Below are 13475 nucleotides of genomic sequence, written 5' to 3'. Positions count from 1 at the left end.
AATGGACATCTTGGAGCTGTAAGTTATCGAGATGGTTGTGAACCACCTAATGTGGATCCTGGGAACCAAATTCTGGTCCTCTTCAAGAGTAGTATGTGCTTTTATCTGCTGAGCTATCTCTCCAGCTCACCCCCTTCACCATTTTATATGGTTAATGGCTCAGTGGTTAAGAGCACTGACTGTTCTTCCAGATGACCCAGGTTCAATTCCTACAACCCACATGGCAGCTAACCACTGCCTGTAACTCCAAGATTTAACACCGTCATACAGACACACATGCAGGCAAAAAACACCAATGCACATAAAATAAAAGAAATACTAAGGGTGGGAAAGATACTTAGCAGGTAAGAGCAGCTGCTCTTGCAGAGGACCTGGGATCAGTTCCCAAAACCTTATGCAGCTCTCAATTGTCTGTAATGCCCATTCCAGGGCATCCTACACCCTTTTTTGGCCTCTGGTGCCTGGTTCCCATGGAGGTCAGAAAAGGGCTTAAAATGTCCTGGACTGGAGAGCAACCCTGGATCTTCTGGAGTAATAGCCAGTGCTCTTAACCAGTGAGCCATCCCTGTCACCCAGCTTGATCATTTTAAAGACTGTGCCACTGGCTGGGGGGATGGCTCAGTGAGTAAGACATGTGCCTCCAAGCCTGAGGGCACAAGTTCGATCCCTGGGACTAACTACTGACTCTGGAAAGTTGTCTCCTGGCACCCACACATATAGACATGTGAAAAATTAAAATGTAATCAAAATTACAAAAAAAAGTATACATGACTATAACTGTCTGTGGCTACAAGAGTTCAAGTAAAGGAAAATGATTTGTTATTGTAACTCAGAACAGCAAGCTAGGCTCAAGGGGATGCACACGTGAGAAGGAACCAAAAGAGCAACGTAGGACAACTGTGAGAGGCACGAGCAGAATCTGATTTGTTGCTTTGACCGTCTTTACCTAGAGGATTCATCTACTCACTTTAGAGGACACAGATTACCAAAAAGAATATGAAGCAGGCTTCCAGAAAACAGGCATAAAGGCACCGTGAATGCCATAGTCCTTTACAGATGCCAAGAACTAAAATGTTCATTCAGGCTATCCATGAGTAGGAGTACACACACACACACACACACACACACACACACACACACACACACACACTCAGAGGATCTCTCTCACTTCTAGTCAACTCTTCTGTGAACCCAAAGCTTCTCCAAGAAGGGCTGAAGACATGACTCCGTCAAGGTGAGTACTTCAAAGTAGACTCAAAGGTTGTTAACTACAGCTTCCAAAACAAATAAATAAACAAACAAACAAACACACACACACCACACACACAAAAATAAATAAATAAAACCCATCGTTTAGGAGGAGATATTTTATACCTAAGCCTGATGACCTGAGTTTGATCCCAGGAATCTACACAACAGAGGAAGAGAAATCCTGGCTAGTTGTTTTCTGGCCTTTCACAAGCTTACTGTGGCAGGTGTGCACGCATACACACAAAATAAATAGATATGGATAAACAACAAAACAACTGTTCAACAAGATTTAATGTTTTTAAATTTGTGTTTGTGTGCCTGTGCGTGCGTGCGTGCGTGCGTGCGTGCGTGTGTGTGTGTGTGTGTGTGTGTGTGTGTGTGTACACATGTTCTCACAGATGTCAGAAGGCGGCACTGGATCCTCTGGAGCCCGGGTCACAGAGGGCTATGGATGGCCTGATGTGGGTGCTGGGAATGGAACTTCAGTCCTCTGCAAGAGCAGCATGTGCCAGGCCTGGTGGCTCGTGCTTTTAGTCCCAATACTCCAGAGGCAGAGGTGGGCACAGGCCAACCTGGTCAGTCAGGGACACACAGGGAGATCCCGTGTCAGAACAAACAAACATAATTATGAAAGAGAGAGGAGAAAAGAGCAGCAACATGTGCTCTTACCCTTGAGGCTTCTCTCCAGTCCCCTAAAGGTTTGGGTTGTTTTTTTTTTAAATTCTGAAATCCTATAATCTTTAACACCATGACAATATCATCAGTGTAAGAAAAGGAACTGGACTGCCTCTGAGACCATCTCTGAACAAGAATAACAGAACAGCTAGTATTTTCGGAGACAGACATTCAAAATCAAGTCCTGGCAAAACTACGGAGCCAGTAAAGAAAGCGGTGACTGCAGGAATTGAAGCGACTGGAGTGACTGAAGCAGAGACTTTCAGTGATAATGCATCATAATGGTGGATGCACATCATTACTAATTTGTCCAAAGGCACAAAATGCACAGTATGGTGTGATTCCTGAAATATAAACCACAAGTTCACTGGAACGAATGTACCTTCTCGGTGGGGGATGCTGATAATGGAGAAGATGTGCATGTGTCGGAAATGGATAGGACATCTGTGGTTTAAAAGTGCTGTTAAGCCGGGCGGTGGTGGTGCACGCCTTTAATCCCAGCACTCGGGAGGCAGAGCCAGGCGGATCTCTGTGAGTTCGAGGCCAGCCTGGGCTACCAAGTGAGTCCCAGGGAAGGCGCAAAGCTACACAGAGAAACCCTGTCTCGAAAAACCCAAAAAAAAAAAGGAAAAAAAAAAATCCAGTTATTAAGTACTGAACCAAGTGTCAAATGAGCCAAGTTCTGCTCGTAATTTAAGCAGCTTCAACCTGTCCCCTACAAATTAGAGATTTCATCGGATCTCCTACATCTCTCCTGTCTCTTGAATTAATGTTCTCAGTCTTATAATCTTTGAAGTGCAAACAAAAGGCTACCAGAACATTCTGTGCTAGGACAACAAAACAGTTCTGAGTTGTCAAAACGCCCCAGTAAACGAAGCTAGTCTCATGTTTCACAAATGCCTTAGGGATGTATAAATGGAAAGTTTCCAGTAAAATGGAACATTTTGGATTTCTGTAAGAAAACGCATGTTTGTAAGCAATTCTATAACCTTTAAATCCACGAGAGCATCATCAGTGAGAGCAAAACTAAACTGAAAAATCTCCAGAAAACGGGGTCATTTCCAAGCGTGAGAGGACATTAAAAGTGCCCAAGCACTTCAGGACGTCGAACTCAGGATGCCCCACGCACCCGGCCATTTCAACTCCAGTCTATGGTCCAGAGGACGCGTGGCCTCGTCTTGAGGCCCGGAGGGAGGTAGGAACCTTTCTGAACCGGGGAAGCGATGCTCCTGACTGAGGGGGCTCCACCGCGGAAGCAAACGGACGCTTTGAAGCCGGGGAGCACGCACTAGCACCGCACAGGCAGCTCGGCAGGTACCCAGGCGCGGCCGCTCGGGCAGCTGCCTTTGTGGTCAGGCTGGGGAAACGCGGCCCCGGTCGCACGGGTAGAAACTTGGGCTCGGGAGTCACTAACTTCCGTGGGCGCAGCCGTCTGGAGCACCCCTGGCCCCGCGGTCGGGCTGCGGGCGCCTGGGCCTCGGCCTCTCCGCACAGGCGGCTTCTTCTCCGGCCGGCCCCGCGCTCGCGGCCCTCCCGGCTGCGGGGCGAGCGGCCCCCGGGGCCCCGCAGCAGAGCCCGCCGACCGACCGCGGCGCCGAGGGCGAGCAGCGCGCACGCGCACCGCAAGGCGCGGGGTCCCGGGGCCCGCAGGTGCGCCGCGACCGCCGGCCCCGCCGCGACGGGCGACGGCTTCCGCTGGCTCCCGGCCTCCCGTCCCCGCGCCGTCCCGTCGGTGTTCCCCACCGAGTACTCACCACGCGATTGTCTCGCTTCCCCATGGTGGCCGGCGGGACGCGCGGGAAGCCGCGGACGGAGCAGGCCGGAGAAGAAGCCGAAGCGGCCCGCCGCAAGTCCTCCCACCGCCTCTGCGCCCCGCCCAGAGAGCGGCGCCCCGCCAATCCCGAGCCCGCGTACGGCACAGCGCCCCCTGGCGCTGCGGAGGACAGGCCGGCGCAAGCGCCCGCCGGCGGTTCCCAGGAGCTGCCGCTGCAGGGTTCCTGTGACCACCCACTCCCCGGCAGGAGGGCACGCTCTGTACCCCGTCTCGCCAAGGCAGCTCACTCCATTGGGCCTTGGCTTTCTTCCGTTCTTTATGCGCCGAAATACTCATTCTAGGGGAAACTCTTACCTGGCCCGTTGGAAATAAAGTGAGGACCAGCACAAACTGGTCCTACAGAGTCGTTCACCTGGTGGGGGAGAAAGTGCTGTTAGAGACTTAGGTTACTCGTACTGCTAAAGTTCATTCGTTCATCACACGCATTCATTTGTTTTTTGTTTGTTTGTTTGTTTTTTAAATCATCTACCTTGCATAATTTTCATTAAGAACACTTGCTGCTCTTGCAGAGGAAGTCAAGTATCCACAAGGTGGTTCTCAACTATCTGTAACTCCAATTCCTGGGTTTCTGGTGCCCCCTTCTGACCTCCTTGGGCATCAGGCACATACATACATGCAGGCAGCCAAACTACTCATACACATAAAATAAATCTAACAACAACAACAACAACAACAACAACAAAAATAAGCCATAAAACTTCAAATAGTGAGGCTGGGTCACGACTAAGATAGTTAAGACACAATCCCTATCATTAAGGAGTCTGTAAGTTTCTAGGGTGAGAAAAACACACACGGGTTAGATCTTACTGCTTGGCTGCTATGGCATTATCTGGACTGTCCCAAAACTTCAGAAGAAGTGACCTGGACTCCAGAAAAGAATACACCGTGCACATTGATTATCACAGGCTTGGACATAGTGCTCATAGGTTCATGCCGACACGAGAGCATTAGGAAGGAGTTTAAAATCGATCAGAATCCTTTCTGGACTTTTGGGAAATATCATTATAGGGTTTTCATTACACTGAAGAAAATCTTTTAGCTCCGTCCCCCAACCGGGAGGGGTGGGGCTTATGTATACAATCCTAGCATTTGGGAGTCTAGGGGTTGGGTTGGTAGAAATCATAAGTTCAAGGCTATCTTGAGCAACAAAGTAAATGCAAGTCTGGTGTTATTTCTTTTGCTCTTTTTTTTTGGGGGGGGCGCCACTCAGCTCCCAAATAAATCACCCCAGAGGCTTATTCTTAATTATGAACGCCGGGCCTTAGCTTGGATTGTTTCTTGCCAGCTTTCTTTAACCTGTCTTGTCTACCTTTTGCCTGTGGGCTTTTCCTGTTCTCTTCTTCTGTAAACCTTACTCTTACTCCATGGCTTGCTGTGTAGCTGAGTGGCTGGCCCCTGGGTCCTCCTCCTTCTCTGGCTGCTTCTTTTTTTTCACCCCTCCATCTCTTTTCTTCTCTTCATCCCAGATTTCTCCTTCTACATATTCTCTCTGCCTGCCAGCCCCACCTATCTCTCTCCCCTGCCTTGCTAGGGGCCGTTCAGTTCTTTATTAGACCCTCGGGTGTTTTACATGGGCACAGTAACACAGCTTCACAGAGTTAAACAAAAGTAACACACCTTAAAATAATATTCTACAATGATACATACATACATATACATATACATATATATAAATATATAATGTTATATAATTCAGCAGGAATATTTGTGTTTTCTTTAGCTCTTTTTAGCTGACAAATGATCCAGACCTAGAGCAGGTATCTCAGAAGTGGACAGATAAACAGGAAAACTATCCAGGACCCAGTGGGAATAATAAAAAAAGCTTTTGGAGTCTGGTGAGAAAGGACTTCATAAAATCTAGATCATTCCAAGTCTTTTCAGAACAAAACTCCCAGCAGCTCTGTGGGAAGACCGAAGTGATGCCTTATACATCGCCCACACATGTGATCTGCTAAGAAACACACTTTCCTTCTAGCTAGAATTACATGCTGTCCCAAATACTTAAGGCATAGCCAAGAGATTGCATTTCATTTTTCAGTTGGGAAAAATGGAGGGTAGGGGGAGGCAAGTCATTATTTCTGTGTCTCACGGTGACAAAGCAGAGCTGCTCAGCGATTGGGCCCAAGTGTGTCAAAGATGAAAATGAAGCTTCCCTTACAGCCTTACACTGTCATGGGGGGCCAAGGAAGGATGGAAAGTTCTCAGGTAGGCTGTGAGCCTGGGCAGACTTCCCACACAAGAGCTGAGAAGGAAGAGAGAACGTCCTGGGTTAAAGGAAGCAGACACAGCCAAGTGTGACAGTGTGGGGTACTTGTAACGCAAGGCAGGAAGGTCACATGGGGCTGGAGGCAAAGCACCTTGACTGCGAAGGGAAAGTCGTATTTTTATTGTACAGGCAGAGTCTTGAATGGGAGTAGATGAGCAGCTTCAAAAGGTCAAAGCTGTAAATAACAGTAATAATTATATTAACAACCCTCTTAGGTAGAGATTTCCCAAGTGACTAGCATTCACTGATTATAACCTGGGTTGTCTTCTAAATGTAATAATATACTAGTTGACTTTCCTACACGGTGAATTATTTTTGTATGGGTGCTTGAGATTTTAAATGGAAAGAGATGTAGGTAATCTAAAACCCCAAATGTCTGTTGTTTGGGTGTACACATCCTTAGACTGGAGTCATAAGAGTGACATTTATATTTGATAACAGCCACTGCAAGGGTATTAACCTAGGCAGCTCTTTTGTTGGGAGAGATCAAGTTTGATATTTGTGACAAAGGAAATGACTAAGGTATGGCACTCTCATGCTGTGACAAACCACGTAGGAATTTTAAAAGCGAAGGAGAGCTGTATGTGTTGATCTGGGGAAATGGCCATTATATATTATTGGAGAACAATGAACTCTAAAACAGTATAGACCATGGCAGCATGCAGCAATAAAAGGATGTATTGGAAGGTGGCTCAGTGGGTAAAGAGCTTGTTGTCCAAGTATCAGGACTGGAGTTCAGATCCACAGCACACACCTGGCGGTTGGGTGGGTAGAAGTGGTCCACCAGTAAACCCTAAGCTCTGGAGGTGGATATAAGTTCTCCAAAGCAGGATGGCTAGCTATACTAGCTGAATTGGTGAGGTGTATGTTCCAGTGAGGGATTCTGTCTCACACGTACCTACCCATAAATGTGCTCCTGCATACATACGAACATGCACATCACACACACACTAAAAAGAAAATATATTGGTTCATGTACTGTCTAGATTTATGTCAACTTGACACAAGGTTTAGTCATCAGAGAGGAGGAAGCCTCAATTGAGAAAATGCCTCCTTAAGATTGGGCTGTAGGAAAGCCTGTAGGACCCTTTCTTAACTAATGACAGATGAGGGAGGGCCCAGCCCATTGTGGGCAGGCTACCCAAGGTTGTGCTGGTCGCTGGACTTGGTCGTCTATGAGGCACCCAAATGGTGCTAGTTTTGAATGTGAAGGGATCACGGAGAGCAGCTGAGTTTTGGCACTGCATGGCAAGGTTGGAGCCCCGCTCAGAGTCCTGGAGAGGCTTTTGGAGAAAGTCCAGCCCAGTTGCAGCAGAAGACCCCAGCAGTTTGGAGATGCCTGTACCATGGGATGACCACCAAGAACAGCAGCAGGGGTGAGGTGGAGCCAGCTGGAGCCTAGAAGACAAGCTGTGTGTACTGCAGAGGGCAGAGCCAGGGAAGTGACACAAGCCCTTTGGAAAAGTCCAGAAGCTGGTGAGTGCATCCCAGACACTGGATGCCAAGTTACTTAGAGCTGGAGTTTGGTTTTGATTTGATTGTGACTGTGTTCTGGTTCTTCCCTTTTGAAGTAAGAAAGTATTTCACTTATTTTTTGATTTTATAGGAGCCCACAGTTGAGAGACTAGACTTTAAAAAAGATTTTAGAAGCCGGGTATGGTGGCTAACCCCTTTAATCCCAGCACTCAGGATGCAGAGGCAGGCGGATCTCTGTGAGTTCGAGGTCAGCCTGGTCTACTGAGCAAGTTCCAGGACAGACAGAGCTACACAGAGAAACCCTGACTTGAAAAACCAAAAAAGATGTTAGGTTTTTAAGGTCTCTTTAAAAGAGAATTTGAATTTTAAATAGACTGAATTTAAAGTGTTTAAATTTGTAAAGACTGTGGGAATTTTTAGACTTGGAATATTTTATATTGCAATGTTCAGACTAGTGTGTGCTCTTGGGGACGAACAAAAGGAAGGTGGCGGCCTAACAGTGACGTGTCTGTGTGAAGATGAGGTGAGCTGTGCTCTCTAGTTTTATGTCAATTTGACACAAGGCATCAGAGAGGAGGGCGCCTCTACCGAGAAAACGCCTCCTCCTCGGTAAGGCTGCAGGGCATTTTCTGAAGCAGTGATCAATGGGGAATGGCCCAGTTCCTTGTGGGGGGTGCCATCCCTGGTCTGGTGGCCATGGGTTCTAGAACAAAGCAGGCTGAGCAAGCCATGGGGAACAAGTCAGTAAGCAGCACCCCTCCATGGTCTCTGCATCAGCTCCTGCCTCCAGGTTCCTGCATGTTTGAGTTCCTGTCCTGACTTCTTTTGTTGACGAATAGTGATGTGGACATGTAAGCCATATAAACCCTTTCCTCCCCAACTTACTTTTGGTAATGGTGTTTTATCATGGCAATAGAAACCCTACTCAGACAGTTCAGCGTTATGAAATATCCAGCAATTGCTGACCTGTAAGGGTGACAATTCATATTGTTCAGTGTGTGTGTGTGTGTGTGTGTGTGTGTGTGTGTGTGTGTGTGTGTGTGTACATGTGCGCACACATACATGTGTGGGTTGCGAATGTGTAGGGCAGAGGTCAACCTCATGTTCAGCCTCAGGAGCCATGCACCTTGCTTTTTGAGACAATATCTCTCATTGGCCTGGAGCTGAGGTGGGGTTGAGTGGCCTGCTGTCCCCAGAGATCTGCTGTCCCCCCCCCTTTCCTAGCACTGGCCCGCAAACACTCACACCACCCCAGCTTTTCCAAGGGGGCTCTGTGGATTGAACTCTAGCCCTCATTCTTGAGTTGCAAACTCTTTACCAGCTGAGTCATCTCGCCAGCCCTCGTGTGTGTGTGTGTGTGTGTGTGTGTGTGTGTGTGTGTGTGTGTGTGTGTTTGAATATGTTCTAGAAGTTTTCTGAAAACTCTCCACAAACCCTTACTGGTGAGTACTTCATAACAGTATTAGTGAGTCAAGAAGGTAGACAGAGAAATTTTTATCTCTCATGGATTCTATTCTGGACCACTCTCTGTGGAGACCCACACTTGTAACTTCCAGATGCAATTTTACCCATGCAGGGTTCGACCAGTAGCCTGTCAACATGATCATCTAAGTGCTTTCGGCAGTCCTATTTCTTACTGTACAAAATCTATAAAAGATAGATGTTTAAAGAAGTGTGCCACCGAAAACCAAGTACTCATTCACTTCAGTTAGTTTGTTTTTCATAAGCCCAGGTTGAGTTCTTTTAGTGGGTAAAGGCAGAGAAAGCTATCAGAAAGTGAGTCAGACAGGAAAATTCCCCATGCCCATGAGAGCTTCAGCTGCATCAATGGGTCAGGGCTCTGCTGTAATCTTCCTCCGGATCCATCCTTGTCAAAGTGACTCATGAGCTCGGAAAGTCACTGGTCAAACATTCCAAGTTGGCTTTTGTTAGCACTGAACATGACATCATTAAATCTATTAAGAGTCAGTGTTATTGCTGTGATTTACAGATAAGAACATTTTCAAGCTTGTTGTAGTTTGGATTTTGACAACTACATATGCATGTCAGCATGGCCACAATCAAGCAACGATAGATTTCCAGCTCCCTAAATGCTCCCCTGTGCCTTTATAGTAGCTTCCTTCCAGTCTCCTAGTCTGCGAAAACCTCTCATCTGTTTTCTGTTGCTTTAGTTCTACTTTTACTAGAATTTCATATACATGGGTCTGTGTGTTGTATACATTGTGTGTGTATGTATGTGTGCATGTGCAGAAGCCAGAAGTTGACACTGGATGTTTTCTCTATTGCTGTCCACCATATTATTGTTATTGTTATTATTATTATTATTATTATTATTATTATTATTATTATTGTTTTGTTGTTGTTGTTTCGAGACAGAGTTTCTCTGTGTAGTTTTGGGGCCTGTCCTGGCTCTTGCTCTGTAGCCCAGGCTGGCCTTGAACTCACAGAGATCTGCCTGGCTCTGCCTCCCACGTGCTGGGATTAAAGGCCAGCGCCACCACCGCCCGACTCTATTATTATTTTTGAGACAGGACTTATCATTAAACCTGGAACTCACAGATTCAGCTAGACTGGCTGGCCAGTGAGCTGACTGGGATCCTCTTGTCGCTGCCTCGCGCCTCCAGCCCTGGAGTTATACACAAACATGCCTGACTTCTAACTTGGTGTCGGGGGTAGGCATCAAGTCGTCACGCTTGCTGAGCAGGCGCTTTGTCAAATGAGCCATGTCCCCGGCCCCTGACTGGGTTACGCACACAGAAACCATCTCTACTATAGGCATATAGTGTAGGCGCAGGCATGAGCTCTCTGGGGAGTGGGCTTAAGCCGTCAGACTCCTGTGGTGAGTCCTTCACTGGCTGAGCCCTTGTAGGGCCTTCCTGATAGTGCAGGGCAGTGTTCCACCAATGACAAGACGCGCTTCCACTCCCCCTTTGATGGACATTCATGTGTTTCCAGCCTTTAATCATTGTGAGTACAGCTGTCTTGAACAATATGAACAATGTTGATGACACTGTTTACATTTTCTAGTAAATCCCTGTCATATTATTGGGTTGAGTTTAAGTGTATCTCTAGCTTCTGGTCTCTTTGGAAATGTCTGTATCACGTGACATTTCCATCATCAATGGTGAGAGTTTTTGTTCCACATAAGTACCAACATTTGGATTTGTCAAAATTTCATATTCTAGCTGTGTAGTGAAGCTCATTTTAAATTACATTTGTCAAATAAATAAATATATTAATTAAAAAATAAAAAATTACATTTGTCTAAGGAAATGTGGGTCATCACTGCAGATAGTGTTCATCTTATCTCCTGTGATAAAAGGCCATTTGAAATCTACCCTTTAAAAAAATTAAATTACTGCTCTGAATATGTATGGTTTATCAGAATATGCTCATTTTGCTGCCGATTTGTGGGTTCCCTTTTTCTTAGTTTCTTTCAAATTGCTAAAGTTTTAAAATTTTATGAAGTACCATTTACTAATAATTTCTGTTCTACATAGCAAATCTTTGCCAAAACCCAAATCATATAACTCTGAGTCTCAGTTGTCCTTTTCACATAAAAAGAATTCTGCAGATGCTTAGGTCCTAGTAGTCAAGCTTCCAGAATCTCTTTGTTGCTTGAGAAACTGTTTTTTTCCCCTTTAGCTCTTGTGTTTAAGCTTGTGGAACTATGAGTATCGAAAAGTTAAAAGAGGGATTTTGGTGGGAATACTCATTGATCCCTTCAATAATATTCACTCAGCATGTACGCATGGGGTGCCAATTCAAGAGCTAAAGGCCGAGTTCACCATAGCAATATAGGTAGTTTTGGAGTCCAAGCAACTCTTAGAAGGAATCAGGATATTTTTATCTTTCCTTTTCTGTCTATAGACAGATTTGCTGTGTTCTGTACAGGAGAAGAAATAGGCCAGCTGCAGCCGGAATTTACAGGTAGGGTGTAGGAGACTACCACCACAGATGGTCTTGGTCCCCACCCAATGAGATGGTTTGCGTCAACGGTGTGTCCAGAATGGCTTTGACGGAGCAAACCGGCCTCCAGGGACCCATTCGTTCTTCTCCAGAGAATGGGATGGTGGTGCTTAGCCTGACTTGTGAAGTCAGTGTAATGCACTGCCGACGCCTCCTCCCCCTCCCCCTCCCCTTTTGTTTTTCCGAGACTGAGATAGAGTTTCTTTGTGTAGCCCTGGATGTTCTGGAACAATGTAGACCAGGCTGGCTTCAGACTCACAGAGATCTGCCATCCTCTGCCTCCCGAGTGCTGGGATTAGAGGTGTGCGCCACCACCGCCCAGCTTGTAATGAACTTCTTAAGATTTCTATTTCATGTGTATGGGTGTTTTGGCTGAATGTAAGTGCACCACGTGTGAAACTCCTGCTAGGGCCACAAGAGGACAATGGATCCCCTGGAACGGTTATGAGCGGTCATATGGGTGCTGGGAACCAAGCTGTGGTACTTGGCAAGAGCAGCAAGTGTCCTTAATTGCTGGCTACCTCTCCAGGACTCCCCTTTTAATTTTTAAGAAATATTTTTGTGTCTGTATGCCATGTACATCTCGGTGCCTGCAGAGGGGGCTGATCTACTGGACCTGGAATCACAGGCCTGTAGGAGCTGCCTGACATGGGTGCTGAGATCTGCACTTGGGTCCTCTGGAAGAGCAGTAAGTACTCTTGATTGTTGAGCTATCTCTCCAGCACCAAGGACCTTTTTATTTTTTGAGACAGGGTCTCATTGTATAACCATGACTGGCTTTGAACTATGTAGACCATGCTGGCCTTGAACTCACAGACATCTGCTTGCCTCTGCCTCCACAGAGCTGGAATTTAAGATGTCCACCACCATGCCTGGCAGGAGCAACTTCTTAATGGCATTCAGTCTTAAGAGCATATAGCAGTAACAGTGAAATGATCTCTTTGTACACAGCTTTGAAGAAAATGGTTGTTTCATCAGACCTCATTGTAAATGCCGAGCATGTACTATGACTAACTTCGTAATAAGTCACAAAATTTCAATATGTTAATGAAGATTAAGTCTCAGCTTTATAGTATCCATCAGGAATATTTCCCTTATAAATTTAAAATTCAAGTGCAATTTATGGTCTAAAAATACTAAAGGCAAGTCATGTGGGAGCTTCCAGGTGATGCTTGAGGTCTAATTTAAACATATCCACGATTACCCACAATGAAGGGACTATGCATAAGCAGCTCTGGTCCACTTTTGCCTTATTGTGTAATAGCTCAGCTATGTCTATTAATTTGCTTCTAATAAGTATACAGTAAATCAAAACTGAGCAAATTCCTTTGTATTGACTATGACTTCACCTCCTGACTCGGTTTTACATACTCGCATTCCAGACCAATTCATGTTCTACTATGGGGTTGTGCAATCAACTCTAGCCACACATAATTTTAAAGACCAAAACAGAGACAAGAGGACGTGTATGAAATACATAGCAATATTTTATGAATTCTGAGTTAGCAGACCTGAAGAATTCCCTGTAAGCTCCCATTAGGATTTGCCTTTGTCTAGGCTGTATGTTGCATTTAACTTTAAAACTCTGCAATATTCATGATGGGTAAATCGAAGCTGAGAACTGAAATAATAAATGCGACCTCCTGGGACCTTCTCATCTGTTGGTTTTCCCTTGTTAAACAAGTAAGCAGGAATTGGGCTGAACTCCAAAGGGTAAAAATCGGTGACAAGTTACAAGGATCTTGATGGAATTTGAGTGTGGTAGAGATAATGGAAGCGTATGTTTGGGCACAGCTTGGAAGGAAAGGATCCAGAATAGCTACATGTGTGGCACGCACGTACCAGGTTGTGCTTTTCTATAGTAATGCTAACCCCAGGCTGTGCCACAGGTCTTCCCGCCATCTTCTGCCTTCCCCTTCATTGGGGGCCTGTAAACATTCAGAGTACGCCTCCCCTGTGACTGGCAACTATAGCTCTTCGAGCGTTCACCAGCCTATTTCTGCA

At 46.0% G+C, this 13475-nt stretch overlaps 1 protein-coding gene across 1 annotated transcript in view; it reads right to left on the bottom strand.

The window, feature by feature from the left end:
- Fam133b (family with sequence similarity 133 member B) overlaps nucleotides 1–10227 on the bottom strand; it is a 29617-nt gene extending 19390 nt beyond the window's left edge. The window contains exons 1-3 of the mRNA XM_076565953.1: nucleotides 10156–10227; nucleotides 4055–4112; nucleotides 3681–3958 (exon numbers count right to left, since the gene is read on the bottom strand). Coding sequence (XP_076422068.1) covers nucleotides 3681–3958; nucleotides 4055–4112; nucleotides 10156–10227 — 408 coding nt within the window. The remainder of the gene's footprint in view (nucleotides 1–3680; nucleotides 3959–4054; nucleotides 4113–10155) is intronic.
- Between the last annotated feature and the right edge of the window lie 3248 nt (nucleotides 10228–13475).

This window comes from Peromyscus maniculatus, chromosome 3 (genome assembly GCF_049852395.1).
Source record: "Peromyscus maniculatus bairdii isolate BWxNUB_F1_BW_parent chromosome 3, HU_Pman_BW_mat_3.1, whole genome shotgun sequence".
Lineage (NCBI taxonomy): Eukaryota > Metazoa > Chordata > Mammalia > Rodentia > Cricetidae > Peromyscus > Peromyscus maniculatus.
The sequence above is the reverse complement of the archived record's forward strand: the minus strand, read 5'-3'. Positions and strand labels throughout refer to the sequence as shown.